General features: G+C 42.4%; 1 protein-coding gene across 1 annotated transcript; it reads left to right on the forward strand.

Moving 5' to 3' along the window:
* Positions 1–1573: 1573 nt before the first annotated feature.
* On the forward strand, positions 1574–17013 carry RNF20 (ring finger protein 20, E3 ubiquitin protein ligase). The gene is made up of 19 exons (XM_010010213.1): positions 1574–1778; positions 1914–2081; positions 2194–2341; positions 2502–2684; positions 4619–4737; positions 5604–5750; positions 5937–6014; positions 6313–6432; positions 7690–7869; positions 8067–8202; positions 9401–9522; positions 9847–10244; positions 10815–10932; positions 12540–12689; positions 13620–13832; positions 14734–14859; positions 15946–16086; positions 16426–16527; positions 16748–17013. The coding sequence occupies exons 1-19, from the start codon at positions 1650–1652 to the stop codon at positions 16922–16924; spliced, it is 2955 nt and encodes a 984-aa protein (XP_010008515.1). The 5' UTR covers positions 1574–1649; the 3' UTR covers positions 16925–17013.
* Positions 17014–18381: the final 1368 nt, after the last annotated feature.

Below are 18381 nucleotides of genomic sequence, written 5' to 3' on the forward strand. Positions count from 1 at the left end.
GGTGTCAGGAGGCAATGGAGGAAATATTTTGTCCATGGGGAAAAAAAAAATAATCAGGAAGACAATAGTCACTAGTGACTCCCTGGACTGTTAGGCAGCAGGTGCTTATAGTAACAGCTGTTCCCTCCACTCTCTCCAATGGCCTAGTCATTCTAGGCCAAACCAGTGCACACTGAATTCTGTTGCTAGAAGGAGGAAAATGGTTAAGTGGAAGTTTTCTTTATTTCTTTTTTGATTTTGAGATGTATTAAATATGCTAAAAGACAGGTTACAGGAACACTGTATGTGGTGCTTCAGGAACTTGTTTAGAAATAATCTGTATATTATTGTGCCTATGTGAAGGGCAATGCGAAGCTAAAATGTTTGTTAAGCTATAAGATACAGCAAAGCAGCATAGCACCTTAATCCTAAAAATACAGCAGCTTTATTACTTTGAGTAGAACTGCTAAAGTAAAGCTAATACATAAGAACTGTCAGGTTCAGTTTGTAATCCTTGGTTTAACTGTGAATGCTGTTATAGATTTAAATGGAACAACACAGATCTTATTTGTATGGTCTGCATTTCGCTTACTTCTGAGTACAATGTAGTTTAGAGGGAGAGAGAGATCTGTGGATTGAGTTGGCACAGCATCAATGAACAGGGGAGAAAAATGCTGCTTAACATCTAATGGAGATCTGTTCAGTTTTGTATTTTATCACTAGTTGATATATTTGTTTTGAAAACCCTATAAGGAGATATTTGTTACTTTGCTAAGAAATAATTGTAGGGAACCACAAGAAATACTGTTCAAACGTTTTAATGCTGAGGGCCATCAAGTACTGGGATGGATTGCCCAGAGACATTGCTGAGTTTCTTTCTTTGGAGATACTCAAAAGCTGACTGTACAAGGCCCTTGGCAGCCTGCACTGGTTGACCCTGCTTTATTCAGGAGCACTGAGGAAGTGATCTCCAGACATCCCTTCCAGCCTCAGCTGTTCTGTGATTCTGTAACTAGTAGTCCATAACTTTTCAAACATGTCTGTGTCCCTCTTCATACAAAGGAAGACTCTTCAAATGGATCTTTACAAACCTTGGCTTGGAATTGGTGTTCAGTTCCATAGGATTTGTAAGTTTTCTATGTAAGCTCTTCCAGAGCTCATCTTCAAGGTGTTTCTGCCCTCGGCTTTAACTGACTTTGAATGTTGACATAATAAGAACAATTTTGTTGGTATGAAGTGAACTTGTGCCATATATGCAGAGGCTCAGTTGCTTGTTAAAGTTTAACCCAGACATTTTTTGTTAATAGAGAGACCAAAAACCAGAGACTGAACCTGCATGAAGATTTTTTTTCCCAGAGAACGTGATAAGGTACAGTGTTTCCATTCTGACATTATAGACAGTGGATTTTTTTTTTTTCCCATCAACTTGCTGTTTGCAGTGCTAATTCTAGTGGTGTCTTGTAAGACTTAATGTTTGACCAGTATTTTCCGAACCTCTTAAGTTCTATGGCCTGCACTATGTTGGCATCTTGTTACCATGATGGATGACTCTGTTAAAAACCCTAAACTAGACTGATTGTGTGGGTGTGTGTTTGTTGAATTTTTTTAATAGTGTTGTTTAATATTCAGAGGAACTTGGAGAAGGCAGGAGTCTATATGCTTTGGCCACCATGTCTGGAGTTGGCAGTAAACGGGCAGCTGGAGAGCCTGGTCCTTCTGCACCTCCAGAGAAGAAGGCGGGAGTTGAAGATTCAGGGACCACTGTGGAGACCATAAAGCTTGGTGGTGTTTCTTCAACGGTATGTCTTTCTCCCCCCCACACCTCTCAACCTCTTTCATTTTTTCATCTGGAAACAAAAGTAGCTCTCTGCCTTCTGAATGAGTCCAGAGATCTGGCTTGTGTGCAGTGTGCTCTGACATTTGCCTCTGTACAGGAGGAGATGGACATCCGGACCCTACAGACCAAGAACCGGAAACTAGCAGAGATGCTGGACCAGAGGCAAGCCATTGAAGATGAGCTACGGGAGCACATCGAGAAGCTGGAGCGCCGGCAGGCCACTGATGATGCCTCTCTGCTGATTATCAATCGATACTGGAATCAGGTTAGTAACATGCTTTGTTACTTTATATACACTGTTCTTTTGGCTCTTCTTGTGTTCCACTGCACTCCTTTTATTCACATCCATTCTTTGTCTTGTCTGTCCCATCATTCAGTTTGATGAAAATATCCGCATCATCCTTAAACGCTTCGACCTGGACCAAGGTCTTGGAGACCTTTTGTCTGAAAGAAAAGCGCTGGTGGTACCAGAACCTGAACCAGACTCGGACAGTAATCAGGAGCGCAAAGATGAGAGGGAACGAGGTGAGGCAGCTGACTGGGGATAGTGGAAAAGATGGATTTCAGTGGTGGACAATGTTTATGTCCCTTTCTAAAGGGTGACAGAGGCTCTCTGATTGTGAAGACTAGTGATATGCTGCCTGCCAGAGCACATTTACTTTTTTGCATCTCTTTCTGTTCCCAGGTGAAGGATTAGAGCCGGCATTTTCCTTCCTAGCTACTCTAGCCAGCAGCACCAGTGAGGAGATTGAATCTCAGCTGCAGGAGCGTGTAGAGTCATCCCGCCGTGCTGTTGCCCAGATTGTGACAATGTATGACAAACTGCAGGAGAAAGTGGATGCGCTGTCCCAAAAGGTGAACAGTGGAGGTATGTCCAAGGTGGCTGATTCCCCTTCAAGAATCCTCAGCTACCTCCAGCTTAGACATGATTCTGCATTGTAAGCGTTAAGGCCTTGTCCTCCTCTCAGCTGGGGTAGAGTTAGTTTTCTTCCTAGTAGCTGGTGTTTTGGCTTTTGTCTGAGAACACTGCTGGTAACACACTGGTGTTTTAGTTGTTGCTCAGTAGTTCTTACCCTGACCAAGGACTTTTCAGTTTCATGCTCTGCCAGTGAGGGGGAGCACAGGAAGCCAGGAAGGAGCAGAGACAGGACACCTGACCCAAACTGGCCAAAGGGGTGTTCCATACCACAGCACGTCATGGCCAGGAAAGAAACTGGGGGGAGTCACCCAGAAGGGAAGGTCGCTGCTCGGGTCAGGCTGAGTATCAATTGGTGGGTGGTAAGCAATTGTATTGTGCATCACTTGGGTTTATTTTTTTAACTTTCCCCTTTTTAGTTTTATATGCTCTCCCCTTGTTACTTCCCTTATCATCATTACTATTAGTAGTAGTATTTTACTTGATTTCAATAATTAAAGTTTTCTTATCTACACCCATGGGTTTTACTGTTTTTCCTGTACTCCTCCCCATCCCATTGGTCGTAGGGAGCAGTGAATGAGCAGCAGTGTGGTACGTATTTTCTTACAGGGTTAAACCATGACAGACATAGTCCTTCTCATGCTTATTTATGTTCCAAAATAAATTGGCATAGCTTTCCAAACTCTCAATAACCAAAACCACTAACAAAGACTAGAACTGCATGCTAGAAATGTATTATAGCTGCCTGTAAATGTGAATGGTGAGAACTCTGCTGGGCTAAGGGAAGGCTTGTTCCGGCCAGTAGTGTGTTCATGCACCTGAGAATTTAACAGATTACAGTTGAACCTTACCAGCTAGCTGTCCTGAGCCACTGTATAAAAGAAGTAGTGAAATCAGTATTGCAAACTGATGCTGGACTCCCTCTCGTTTGCAGTTTAGTAAAAGATGTAGCGATAACCAACTCCTCAGTTACAACTGAGTTTTGAGCAAAGTAGTAGCCATCTGATGTCTTGATATGCCCAGTATAGTTGCCAGTTTTGAATGCAAAGCAGAGCTCTGCAGAAGAAAGCCAAATGACTAGCTTCTGAAAATTAAGGTAGCAGATTTGATTTACACTTAAATGACTCTCTGAAAAAACATAAGGTTAGAATTTTAATCTATTGAATGAAAATTTAGGTGGGATATCAAGTCATCCTCCTTGGTTTGTCTTCCATCCAGTGTTCTATATGCTTTGATCAAGGAGCTCTGGAAAGTCTAGCATTGGTGTAGTGAAGCATTACTGTCCTTAGCTGGCAGTCTTGAACTCTGTAGTAGCATTGGCGTTAGTGCAGTATGAGCTTGTACTCAGTTGCTGTAATTCCTTACTGTGAGAGTTGTGAGACACTGGCACATGTTTCCCAGAGAAGCTGTGGCTGCCCCATCCCTGTTCAAGGCCAGGTTAGACAAGGCTTGGAGCAACCTGGTCTAGTGGAAGGTGTCCCTGCCTGTGGCAGAGGGTAGGAACTAGATGATCTTTAAAGACTTTCCACCTGTGGTAGCAGGTTTACACATGAATTTGATCTGCATTAGGGTGTCACTGGGTTACAAGGGCATGTTCTGTGTGGCTGGTGCAGAATTAGAATGGTCTCTAATATTAGGGGATGGTAACTGACAAACAGAAATCTGTAGTACGTTGAACTGCGGAGCCTTTTGCTTGGTGAATGCAAGTCAAAGCTCTAGAGATCAGACGAGATCCACCTGCTGGAGAAATGCAGTAAGCATAAGTTAACCTCAGAAGTTTCCTTTTCTGTGTGTTTGTTTGGTTTTTTTTTCTGACTTTGCTGCTTAAGAATTAAAACCAGTTTTCCTTGTTTGTGTTCATTTCCTTTTCTTTATGCATCTTTCAGACATTACATTGATGGAAGAAGCAGTCCTGGAGCTTAATACCTACTTATCGCATGAAAATGGACGGCTGCAGGAACTAGCTGATGTTCTTCAGGAGAAGCACCGAATAATGTCTCAGGAGGTATACAAAGGAGAGAGAAGGAAATTTGCTTTGGTGTCCTGTTTGGAATAATTTGTGGTTACCATAGTTTGGAAAGCAGGTATTGCCTTGGAGAGGGACAGGAGCACACAGTTTGAAAGTTAACTTCTGAATGAAGCTTATGGAAAGGGTGGGTGTTGTGGAGAACTATATGTAGATTTTGCTGTGCAATTTAGATTGATTTGCTTATTACATCACTGAATGAAAGAGTATAATCAGATCGGTGAGTTGAATGAATTTGATCTCGAAAGAAAACAGCAGAGGAAGCGGTAAGGTGGTTGTGTAACATATGAGATGTTTGACATCACATCCTTGTAATTTCAAATTCCTTGATTTCTCTACATTGTGTGTGAAAGCATAATGACATTAATTACAAGGTGATCCCAGTCATTCAGGGCTTCACATAATTGGCAGTATTTGTCTCAGAGGTTGCTGTTCCTTTAAAAATTGTGTTATTGCTGGCCTTCCTTAGTGTTAGAGCACCATGTACTTCAGTAGTGTGTTAAGTAGTGAACATATGGATTTAAAACATTAGGAAAAGAAAAAAAAAAGCCTTTGAGTAAGCTTTGAGGTGGTTACCTCTCTAGTCTGCCAGATATTACCAGCTTGTTGCTCTTTCTCCATTTTCAGTTTTATTTTCAGTCCTATTTTCATTACTATGTTGCAATTCAGCTGGCATAACATTCAGCACAGTTCATCGAGTAGTCTGTTGCCACAGCAAAAGATGGGTTGAAAGCATATGAATCCGGGGTTTTCAGGAAAAAAATTAATACTGAGCAGTCTCAGAAAATGCTTCTAATAGAATGATTCTATTCAATTTGCTGGCTGAAACAGTCTCTTGATTGCAGTTCTCCAAACTGCAAGAGAGAGTGGAGACAGCAGAATCTCGGGTGTCTGTTCTGGAGACTATGATTGATGACCTTCAGTGGGATATTGACAAGATACGCAAGAGGGAGCAGAGGCTCAACCGGCACTTAGCAGATGTTCTGGAACGAGTAAGTACCATCTTTTTTGTCAGGAAACCAAAGAAATGGGTGTCATTTTGAAATGTGTGACATCATCTTATGGTACTTCGCTGTGAGAACTGAGAATCTGTAGTGTACTGTCTTTGGTCTTGAATATGCTATATCAGTCTTGGCATTTAACTGGACACTGATAAAATCTGTTATCTTTTTTTGCAGGTAAATTCCAAAGGCTACAAGGTGTATGGAGCTGGGAGCAGCCTCTATGGGGGCACAATCACCATTAATGCCCGCAAGGTAATGGCATGGGCTTGGTTGTGAAGAAGAGGAAGAATTAAAGTCAAGGAGAGTTTGTGTGTAGGGCCATAAATTGGAAGAAAATTTATATACCTCCTTTGTCACAAGTCTAGGCAACTCTGGGCAAGCCATTTTGTCTGTGCACAAATTTCCTACTTAGAAACAGACCTGATGGATGTAGGCTCTCTCAGTCGGTAGTGTTACGTGACTTAGTCTGTAATTACTGTACACAGAGTTACCTAATTAGTACCCTCAGTAGATATAACAGTAGTATTTACAAGCAGTTTATCCCCAACAGTTTGAGGAGATGAATGCAGAGCTGGAAGAAAATAAAGAGCTTGCTGGGAATCGCCTCAATGAGTTAGAGGAACTACGCCAGGATCTTGAGGAAGTAACAACACAGAATGAAAAACTCAAGGTGAGACATCAGTACCTATTCTGAGGATGAAGGTGGGCTGTGTGGTTAGTTGCTGGCTGTCTTGTGAACTGTGTCCTTGGAAAACCTCATTAATGGTATTCTACTCTGTGCTTGCTTTTTAGCTAGGTTGTATTTTGTACAAGCTCACAGGTTTGTGAGAGACTTGCAGTTCAGTGCATTGGTGACACCATGCGGTCATCGTTGGAAATGGGTTTCTTCCTGTTTTCTGTTCTGATCTATTAACTAGGCATCATTAAAATATGCTGAAAACTAATTTCAGCTTTTCAGAAGTATTTACTTCTCTTCCACCTCCCCCCTGCCCCGTGCAAGGGGAATCAATGAACCAAAAAATACCCCATGAACTTGCGTAGGAGAGCTTGGCTCTTGGAAGAGTCAGTGAATTTAAATCTTTCCCTGTGTGGTAGAGTGAATAGATAGGAAGCAGTGTATGAGTTTCGTATGTCTAAATGGTAGTAACACAAAAAGCTGTGACTCTGTGGTAGATAAGTATATAATACAGATAATAATCCAGATTTTATCATAGTGATCAATAGATCTGTTAGTCTGTTATAAGAAACCTCTGAGCTTCTAACCTAAGTTTTAGAGATGAGATTCCAGAAACTGTCTTGAGGCATTTTTGAATTCTGTTTATCCACGAGTTTGTTTTGAGAGAGACACCATTTGGCTTATAGCTTCTTTTTTCTCTTTAATTAGTGTTAAGATGTGTGTGTGTATGTATGTGTCTGTTTCACTCTGGTAGTCAATGATTTGCTAACCTCTTTTGGTAAGAAAAATTCGGATTCTGTACTTCTGTTTTTCTCATTTATCTTCCTTTCAATCATTATGTTTTTCACTGGTAGAAAGCAAACATAATGCCTACATGTATTTTCTCTGTTTTCTATCATGCTTTTCTGGATGTCCATCTTCAGTAATTTAGGTGATTATAGTTTTACAGGAAGTCCACTGAAAAGGTGTATCATGTTTTCCAAGCTCATATCTTTGAGAGAAACTGTTGCAGAACCTGAGAATCAAAAACTTTAGTCACTGGCTATGCAAGAGAAACAGTCTACTGCAATACAGAGAAAGCATAGACTTCAAACTGGTATTGAAGCATCTACCTTGTAGCAATGCTGTTAAAGTTCTGCTTTTGTCTTTGCTTCTGGCAGCTTGATTCACTGTTCTCCTACCTTGCAAAATAGGTATCAAAGACAAGGAAATAAATTTTATTTGTGTGGCCTTTTCTTGTGTTCTGACTAGGTTGAGTTGCGACGAGCAGTGGAAGAGGCTGTGAAGGAGACCCCAGAATATCGCTGCATGCAGTCGCAATTTTCTGTTTTGTATAATGAGAGTCTCCAGCTGAAGGCACACCTCGATGAGGCCCGCACTCTGCTTCATGGTACCCGCACCACGCATCAGCGCCAGGTGGAACTGATTGAGGTAGCCCCTCTCGTCTGTCAGATTAGTGAACATTTTCATCTTTCTGAACATCACTGCTGGGTCTGTGTGGCTCTAGGAATGGTCAGGAAATTTATCTTCCTGGCAGTAATTCGTTTGTTCTCTGGTACCTCATGTTGCTGAGTGAGACATAACTCCAGGGTCACAGCACCAAGTTCTGTCCCCTTCTTACTCCTCAGAGGGATGAGGTCAGCCTTCACAAGAAACTGCGCACAGAGGTGATTCAGCTAGAGGACACCCTGGCACAAGTCCGCAAAGAATATGAGATGCTGAGGATAGAATTTGAACAGACTCTTGCTGCCAATGAACAAGCAGGTATGGAGTTTTTCGGCTGTATTTAAAATCAAACTAACACCACCACGACCTCCACCCCTGCCCATTAGAAACTTTATTGCAGTAAAACACCTGGTTTGATTCTGTCTGTTATTATTAAATACTTATTCTGGCAAGTTTCTATCTCAAAACCCCCAAAACTCTTCATGTGTTTTGTGGTAGGCCAGTTCCATGTTATCTGACTTCTTTTTAGATACTTCAAAATGCATACATTTTGCTAACAGTTTGGTTTATGACAGAGTATTTTGTATTATTAAAATACTCTGGGGAAGATTCATTCAGCTCTGGGGCCCCCAACATAAGAAGGACATGGACCTGCTTGAATGAGTCCAGAGGAGGACTATGAAGATGATCAGAGGGCTGAAGCACCTCTTCTATGAAGACAGGCTAAGAGAGTTGGGCTTGTTCAAACTGGAGAAGAGAAGGCTCTGGGGAGACCTTAAAGCAGCCTTCTAATACGTAAAGGGGGGCCTACAGGAAATCTGGAGAGGGACTTTTTACAAGGGCAGGTAGTGACAGGACAAGGAGGGGATGGCTTTAAGCTGACAGAGAGGAGATTTAGATTAGACATTAAGAACAAATTGTTCACTATGAGGGGGAAGAAGCACTATAACAGGTTGCCCAGAGAAGCTGTGGATGCACCGTCTCTGGAAGTTTTCATGTTCACGCTGGATGGAGCTTTGAGCAGTGTGGTCTGTGGAAGGTGTCCCTGCCCATGCCAGGGGATTGGAACTAGGTGATTTCTAAGGTCCCCTCCATCCGCAAACCATTCTATGATTCTGTGATCTAGAAGATATCTAAATGACAACCTGGATAGGAACCAGTAACTTTCAAATTTCATCAGGGGAAATAACTTCTTTATTTCTGAAGTAGCATTTAAATTGTAGAGATTTTTGTAGCATGACACTTTGCACTTAGGAACCTGGGGGAAAAAAATAAGTGAAGTTAATGGGGAAATTAGGACTGTAAATGTGCAAGGTCTTACGGTTGCATGTAAAACTGGCATGGCTCTTTTCTACACTTGCTCTTTTCTACACTTGCTCTGTTGTGTGGCAGAATGATAATAGTTTTATTTTGGTTCTTTATTGTTCACACTTAGCTTGTTCTCTATCTCCATGGGAGTCTCTCGGAAACTTTGCAAAAGTGTGTTTTGTTACAATTGTGTTTTCTGTTTCTGTAGGCCCAATTAATCGGGAGATGCGTCATCTCATCAGCAGCCTCCAAAACCACAACCACCAGCTCAAGGGAGAGGTGTTAAGATACAAGCGCAAACTGAGAGAGGCCCAGTCTGACTTGAGCAAGGTATCAGAGCAGGAAATGCTGGGAAAGAGCAGAAAGTGCTTTGGAGAAGGGGGAATGCTGTCAGCCTTGCCTGCAATATCAATTTTTCTGATACAGCATGCAGCGTAACTTTTGATGGAGCTCTACGCTCTACTTTAAGCTTACACTTACCAAATGAATGGTCTTCCTTTGTAGCACTGGAGTGCTCCATGAAAAGTAGTAGAAATTGTGGAGGGGGCGTGCAAGCATGGGTCTGGGTAGACAAAGGGAGATAAGGTAGACTTCTGGTGAAGAACTTAATGTTTTGTTTTCTTCTGTGTCTTCTTTCTTGCTATGGTGCAACAGATCCGCTCTCGCAGTGGTAGTGCTCTCTTGCAGTCCCAGTCCAGCACTGAAGAAACAAAAGAGGAACCTCCAGAGATCAAGCAGGAACCTGATGATCCTTCTGCCCAAGTGTCTGTCCCCAAGGCCACCTCTGAAGATGTTAATGAAATGAAGGCCAGGCGAGATGAAGAGGAACGGGAGCGGGAGAGACGGGAGAGGGAGAGAGAACGAGAGAAGGAAAAAGAGAAAGAGAGAGAGCGAGAGAAAGAGAAAGAAAAGGAAAAGGAACGAGAACGGGAAAAGCAGAAGCAGAAGGATTCTGAGAAGGAGAGGGAGTCCAAAGAAAAGGAGAAAGGGAAGCATGAAGATGGAAGAAAGAAGGAGGCTGAAGTGATCAAGCAACTGAAGGCTGAACTAAAGTAAGAATTGTTGTCCCTCCCTTTCCTGCTTGAGTAGTACTCCAACTGGAGGGTTTGTGCAAGATGACCTGTAGCTTACAAGGTCAGCTTCACTGAAGCAGAGAGGTTCTTGGTACCCTCTGTGTCTGACTGTGATTTGGACAATGTAGTAACACTTCTACGACCACCTAAAACATGAATTACCAAACCATTTACTTCATGGTGTGGGCCAAATAATCTTTATTTTCTGCTGTCATAACAGTTGTGTAAAGCTTTACAGCAACAGGTTATTAATAAAGGTCACAGTGTTCTTCATTTGTCTTGGATCAGCACCAAAGCAAAGATGGAGAGTTTGTTGCTTACTGTTACAGTACATGTTTCCTCCCCACCCCACTTGGCTTTTCAGTCCATGGGCCTGAACATACTTCTTTTCAGTTTTCAGCCTGTACTCCTTGGCTAAAAGAAACCAAGGATGACTCCATATATGTATCATGTGGGAGATGGAGAGAATATTGCTCTGAGTTTCATGCTGGATATGTAGCAGCATAGCTTTTCTGCTTGTTCTCACAGTTGCCTGTCTCTCTGTTGCAGGAAAGCCCAGGAGAGTCAGAAGGAGATGAAGCTATTGTTAGATATGTACCGTTCTGCCCCCAAAGAACAGAGAGACAAAGTACAGCTGATGGCAGCTGAGAAGAAGGCAAAAGCTGAGGTAAATCTCATTTCTCTTCTGGTTTTTTTTCCTTTAGTGCATTACTTAAAACATCTTCTTGGATACTCTGCACCTGAACTGTGTTGGTTTTGGCTCTGTCAAAACTGAAGATTGTTTCTCTTCTCATTTTTGTCACTTAGGAGAGAGGTTGGAATGGTCTGGAGATGAACAGGGAAATTTTGGGATGTCCTCCTCTGGGAAGGGATAATCCCTTTGCCCACGCTGAGGGATGGACATGGCTCCTTCTTTCTTAGTTGCAGATTCAGCCAGCAGCGAAGCCAAGCCCTTGTCCCAGAGACATACACACACAGAGGTCACTGACACAGCCAGTCACACCGCCACAGACAAGGTGCTACCTTCAACAGCATGTACATACAAGGCTCACAAGACATAACCATAGACAGACAAGTTCCCTTCCTCCTCTTTAGCCAGTAGAGATAGAATATCACTAGTGCAGGCACACACTAAATGATCTGTAGGTTCACAAGCGCACGTACATTTGCAGATCCCTCAAGTACCAACATGGCCCCTTGTGTTTGATACCCACTGTGATCCCAGGCCCTTTTACCTTTTTCACATACAGGTCTCACTGGTAGCTAGCACTTATTCCGTTGCAGCACACATACATATAGGGTAGAGAGTTAGATTACACAGAGATGGTAAAGAAAGTATTTAATAAGATACAAGAAAATAAGACAGGCTGCAGTGATCATGCACAGGGCTGAGCCAGACAAGTGTATACTGACTGGCCAAATTTTACATGTGACTAGCTCCTTTTATGTCCTTCTCTGTCTAACCCTAATTTTTTCATTCTTGCTCTCCCTTCCCCTGCGTGTCCCTCCTGGGTTTGTACAACTCTTACTGATTCCCACAGTTTTCCCAGTCCAGGATCCACACCTGGTTTACAGCCATATCAATTGCAAAGTCCAGGTTTATGTTCCTGGAAGTTATGCCTGTAGTTTCTTGGTAACCTATCAGTTACTGTGACTGGGGAGATTTGGTTTTTGTCTTTGTCTCCATGTTTATTTTGTCAGGTCTGTGTCTCTGTGTATTTTCTTTCTAGTTTCCTCCTCCCTTACATCTGGTTCCCAATTGACAGGATCCAGTCGGATAACCCTGCTGTAGTAAACATTCTCACACTCTTATTTCCTCTGATCAGTTAATGTGACTGACCAGGTTTGTTTGGTTCACATCATTGCTTTTCTTACAATTTATCTATCAGATTTGTCTCTGTATGTTTTGTTTGTGGCTTCTTCCTTTTCTTATTATCCCTTTTTCTACTGAAAAAGGTTCTTGACCAGGTGCCCTTAAAGGATCAGATGCTGTCCATCCACATACCCTCACATGCAGAACTGCAGGAGGCTGATGTTCCTATTCTGATGCTGTGGAATTTTCAACGGTTTTGAAATCAAGATCTTGGGCTTACAGCCCATCTTAATAGTCTCTCTACCAGTAATAAACTTTCCTGTCAAGAAGAGATGGATTTTCTTTTTCCGTCCTTTGAAAGCAGTTTTTCCGGTGTTTCAGAGAATTGTGGGGAAAACAAGCTTTTAACATTCAGGCCACATTCTTGTATTTGTGTCATTTGTGTTTTGTCCTTTCTGTAGCTGGAAGAACTGAGGCAGAGGGTGAAAGAGTTGGAAGACAAGGAGAAAAAGGAGAGTAAAAAGATGGCTGATGAGGATGCCCTCCGCAAGATCCGAGCAGTGGAGGAACAAATTGAGTATTTACAGAAGAAACTAGCCATGGCTAAGCAGGTGAGAAGTTTCTGAAGCGTTCTGCTGAAGCACCTGGGAAGGAATTACCTTCAGGTTACAGCCGGGAAGATTACCTGAGAGAAGGAATTTCTGTCTCTGTACGTGCCAGAGATGTGAGTTTTGTCCCTATTTGTCAAAGGGGAAAAGCCAAGAGAAAAACCCCAACGATCAAAAACCCCCACAACACTAGGGTGTCGCAAACCTCATGGTGGGGGTGGTGGGGAATGTTTGTGGCCTACATGAGGAGCACAAGAGAGATGTCTGGATTGGCCTTTATGGGAGGAGGTTACAATTTCTTTTTAAAAGTATTTGCTGCACAGTTCATGTAATTAATACATGTGCATGGTACTATGAGAGACCTTTTTCCACAAGAAAGGGCTTAATCTACTGATAAGAGAGCAGGAGGACCTCAGTAGGGGAGAGGCAAGCGAAGTGTACTTGACATGTAGATTTTTATAATTCGGATTGTTTTCCTTATAGTACAAGACTGTTCTATCTTGTCACTTACTTCTTTAATGTTGAAGTGGCCTAACTGAGTTTAAGGGGCTTGGCAGCCTGTTAGTTGGAATCTGTCAAGCTGTTCACATGTAGAATCTTTGGCCTTGTGGTTATGACAGTGAAGTTGAGAGTTGTTTTCTGCCTAGCTCTGCCAATGAATGTGTCACAGCTGAAATTGCCAGCAGACAAGCCACAGTCTGCATATACTTTTGGAGATAACCATCTCTTTTCTACATCTTCTAGTTCAGGGTATGTCTGCTGTGGTGTAGATTTCTAAGGAACACTTTTTTTTCTAATTGCTGGGAGATGCTGTTCTCTGATACTGAGACATGTTCCTTTATCTGTGCTAGGTTTAGTGTCTGGGTAAAATGTCCAAGGTCATTGTAGGGAGTACAGGAGACAGTTTTGCCAGAGCCTGGGATTCTTTTGCAGGAGGAGGAGGCCCTGCTGTCAGAAATGGATGTCACAGGCCAAGCTTTTGAAGACATGCAGGAGCAGAACATCCGCCTGATGCAGCAGCTGCGGGAGAAGGATGATGCCAACTTCAAGCTGATGTCAGAACGCATCAAGTCCAACCAGATCCACAAGCTGCTCAAAGAGGAGAAGGAGGAGCTGGCAGACCAGGTTTTGACACTGAAGACTCAGGTAACCTGTGAGAACGAGAGAGGACAACAGAACTGATAGGGAAGGGTGGAGGTGTTGTGGGTTAACTCTGGTAGGCAGCTAAGCTCTACCGGCTGCTTGCTTAACTCCCCCACAGTGGGAAAGGGAAGAGAATCGGAAGGGCAAAAGTGAGAAAACTGGTAGATTAGGCAAAGACAGTTTAATAGGTACAGCAAAAGCTGTGAGCACAAGCAAAGCAAAACAGGTATTCATTCACTGCTTCCAATGGCAGGCAGGTATGCAGCCATTTCCAGGAAGGCAGGGCCTTATCATGTGTAATTCTTACTTGGGAAGGCAAACGCCATCACTATGAACATCCCCCACTTCCTCCTTTCCACCAGCTTTTCTTGCTGAGCACAGCATCATGTGGTATAGACTATTCCTTTGGTCAGTTTGAGTCAGCTGTCCCAGCTTTGTCCCATCCCAGCTTGTGCACCCTCAGCCTGCTTGATGGCAGGCAGCATGAGACACAGAAGGACTTGATAGTGTGCAAATACTGGTCAGCAACAGCAAACCCAGTAGGGTATTACTGATGCTGTTTTGGTCCCATATCCAAAATACAGCACCAAGGATGTTGGTTCCAACAGTGAACCAAGATGTTGGATCACTGTTCACTGGCTTGCAGTGATTCTGTAAGCCACCTTCCAAAAAATAAGGTCTTTGTTGAGAGTACTTGATAAGTTTTGAAGTGTTTGCCAGAGAGGCCTGGATACAGCTCTTAGACTGCCAGTGTGTCTGTTGAGAGACAAAAAGGCAAGCTGAAGAGGTACTCCATGGTGATGGGGAGGCAGGGATAGTTTTAGCATGCAGCTTTAATGACAACTCTGAAGACCTACAGAACATGCATTTTGGTCCTCCTATACCTCCTCTCTCCCTTTCCAAGGTGGATGCCCAACTGCAGGTTGTACGTAAGCTGGAGGAGAAGGAACATTTACTGCAAAGCAGTATTGGAACAGGCGAGAAAGAACTGGGTCTCCGAACACAGGCCCTGGAAATGAACAAACGTAAGGTAAGTTGTTGCTTGATTTCCTCTTGGATTGTAAGATGGAGTTACTGTCTTGTGGGATGCATAGAAGGCTCCTAGCTCTCACTCATAGTATGGACCGTGATATTCCCTGGTTTTGGACTAGTATACTACAAAGCTGGCGAATCCTGAAGAGAGTTCTGATTAAAGTATTGTAGACCGATGTTTCCTTTGATAAGGGGGAGCAGGTCATAGGTGTTTCTGTGAAAGTCTGGTTAGGGAGCTGAACTAAGGTGCCTTTAAAAGGAAACCTATTGCGAAAGAAGCAGCAGCCAGATGAAATTAATTGGGGTCAAAACTTTTGTAGGAAGGATGGGGTAAGTAAAAGGAAAATATGGCTGGGGAATATTAAGACCTTTAGCAAATGTCTAAGATCAATAAAGTAGGTCTGTTACAAGTAAAATAAGACTAAGTCTCATGGTAGATGCTACCTTTGTTTTTAAATCTTCAATAGAAATGCAGCAGTGACACAGAAAAGAAAGCAGAAATATCACTGTGAAATGGAGATGGGGGGACTTAAGCACAATCACTTCTGCTTAATATCTGCTTAGTACAATTGTGATATTGAGGGAACTTGGCTAATAGATTCATTGGTGAGGGACAGTTAGAAAGTAATAGGAGAACTGGTGAAGAGGGAAAATGATTAAAAATAAACACTTCTCTTGCAGTTCTGTCTAGTTCAGCTGTAGAACTGCCTCTAAATAATTTAGTAGAGAAAATGTAGAAGGTGGAAAGCTAAAAATACTTGAACAAGAACAGAATTGTGTGGTCATCAGTATTTTTTCAAGTGACATGCATTGCAGTGTGACAAGGGTTGGCCTTACTGAAGAGGAGTGTTTAAGCTCAGTGATTAGAACTTGTAAATAGTAAGATATTTTGCTGTTAAAGTAACGTTCAGGGCATAATTCCAGTTATTCCATTTGGAAGTACCAAAATTAAATTGAAAAGATTTATCTCCAGCTGCCTGATGAATGTTCTGTGATCAGTCTTGGATTGCCAGGCAGAGGGATTAGAAATCACTGGAGCTCTTTTTCCATGTTTGGTACTTCCTATACCGGTTTTCTTCTTCAGGCTATGGATGCAGCCCAGCTTGCGGATGATCTGAAAGCCCAACTAGAGCTGGCTCAGAAGAAGTTACATGACTTCCAGGAGGAAATTGTGGAAAACAGAGTGACTAGAGAGAAAGAGATGTTTAACTTCAAAAGGGCTGAGGTATATACCTCATGCACAATCCTTTAATACCTGTCTGCGTTGGTGTCTGTCTCCTGGTAACTGAGCTTGGAGTGGGTTTCAACTACACTACTTTCTTGGGGGTCCAGTTTCACTTTGATTTCAGCTTCATCAGGTCTTGGCTCTTTCAGGTTTTGTCCATGGATAATTGACAATACCTGTAGGACCAGATGATAATGTAATCTTTCATAAATCTGTTGGACTATAGGGGATGAAAGTATGGGTGGAGTGACCTGGCCAGGTGCTAGTTCTCTTCTGTCCTTGAGGAAGCTGTCACAGAGCATATATTGCTCATGTATTTGGTCTTTTGTTTCTATGCAGGAAGATATTTCTAGGTTACGCAGGAAGCTGGAGACCACTAAGAAGCCTGACATGGTTCCTAACTGTGATGAAATACTGATGGAAGAAATCAAGGATTACAAGGTGAGTAGCTGTCTCTGTAAAATTCCGTCTTTACTATAATCAAAAGGCTGTGTAGTCATCTTTTCAGTATTTGACATCTTGTGTCTGTACTCTGGCATTGTAACCTTATCTTGAAAAAACCACCTTCTTATGAGGAATGGAAGGACTTTCATCTTCAGTCGTCATCTAACATACATAGTGCAATGCAGTGGGCCCTCACTATAATTTTTCTGTCTTGCAGGCCCGCCTGACCTGCCCATGCTGTAACATGCGCAAAAAGGATGCTGTGCTCACAAAGTGCTTTCATGTCTTCTGTTTTGAGTGTGTGAAAACACGGTATGACACCCGGCAGCGTAAGTGCCCCAAGTGCAATGCTGCTTTTGGTGCCAACGACTTCCATAGGATCTACATCGGTTGATTCTATCCACTGGAATGATGGAAAGTTACCGCTTATACTGACCTCTCAGTCTCCCTCATTTTCTGCGATTTGGGGCATTCTGTGCTTCTGTCACCTGAACTGCAGTCTCTTCTGGAAAGTATGGTAAGGGTATTGGAGGAAACATATTCTGGATCTTGGTTCCTTTCTTGTCCCTTTTGCCCTCAGTTTTTGTGGATTCCTTGTGCTTGAGAGGACATTTGCCATTCATCACTTTGATGCTGCGAAGTTGGGAACATCTAACTGAAGTCCTGCCTTGATGGGATGGAAGCTGTTGTGTAGCAGAGATAAATGAGGCCTTTATTTGAGGAGTTTGCTTTGGGTATTCTTTATTAAATCCCATCAAGATTTGGTAATGTTTCTGAGAGTGAATAGCTTCCCAAGTAATGGGCCAAATAATGAATGTACAGGTACATCTGTAGACTTCAGTGGAGTGACTCCTTACATATTTATCTGCCTCAGTCAGGTTGAGATATTGCTTTTATTGTCCTTAGTTTCCAGAAAAGAATTTTTAGGGGTTACTTGGTTGCAAATTTGCCACAAAGATTAATCTTATAATGCACAAAATCTAATAAAAGCTGTTTTCTGGGTGGTTTTTCTGGTTTTCTTACCTCTGGTGGTATCTTGTCCGTGCTCCTGTCCTTTGTCCAGTTACTGGAAACATTTAACACAGGCTTTAGGCTTCTATAGTAGAGAAATTAATTTATTCCCTCCTTTGCTTTCAAAAAATGTGTAAGTAAAAGAACCTTTGTCTTTTTGGCTGTATCTTCACTACCCGATTCCTGACACAACAGAAGGACCAAGATGCTGGTCATTTTGTCATGGCCACTAGGAATTTTGTGGAAGGGCATAGCATAGGGTATTGTCTCTATGCTCCCTGCAGTGCACGGCTGCATTTGAAGTCTTGATCAACAATCACTCTGAAAACATGAAGTTGTTTATTTACAACGTTCCTTCATAGAGCATACAGTTTTTCCTGTAAATTTAATTTTCTTGGAAGATGCAGCTGTCAGGATTGTCTTATCTGTGTCCCTTCCCTGAATCATAAAATCTGTATTACGTTCCTGTACTCACTGTAGGAAATTATAAAAACAGTAGTAAAGTGAAATGCAGACTGTCTTATAGTATGCATTATTTTGTGAAAACATTCAGAAAATATGAATAAAACCCTGTAAATTATTCTGAATCCTGAGAAGGAACATGTGACCCTGTCTTTACGAGGTGGGGCTGGGATGCTGAAGTTTGTGGTATGGCTTAAGTTCTGCTACAGCATGTGTAGAAGAAATGAAAGTAGAAACCTCTCACTCAGCTTTCACTGGAAAGTAGAATGCTCTCAGCTTTCACTGGAAGTTTCTCCCTGGATGACAGTTTGCAAAAGCAAGTTGGAGAAAGAATAGTGCATTAGGAGTACTAATGCCAGTGGTAGTATATATATATAT

Source organism: Nestor notabilis, unplaced genomic scaffold (assembly GCF_000696875.1).
Source record: "Nestor notabilis isolate BGI_N333 unplaced genomic scaffold, ASM69687v1 scaffold1702, whole genome shotgun sequence".
Taxonomy (NCBI): domain Eukaryota; kingdom Metazoa; phylum Chordata; class Aves; order Psittaciformes; family Psittacidae; genus Nestor; species Nestor notabilis.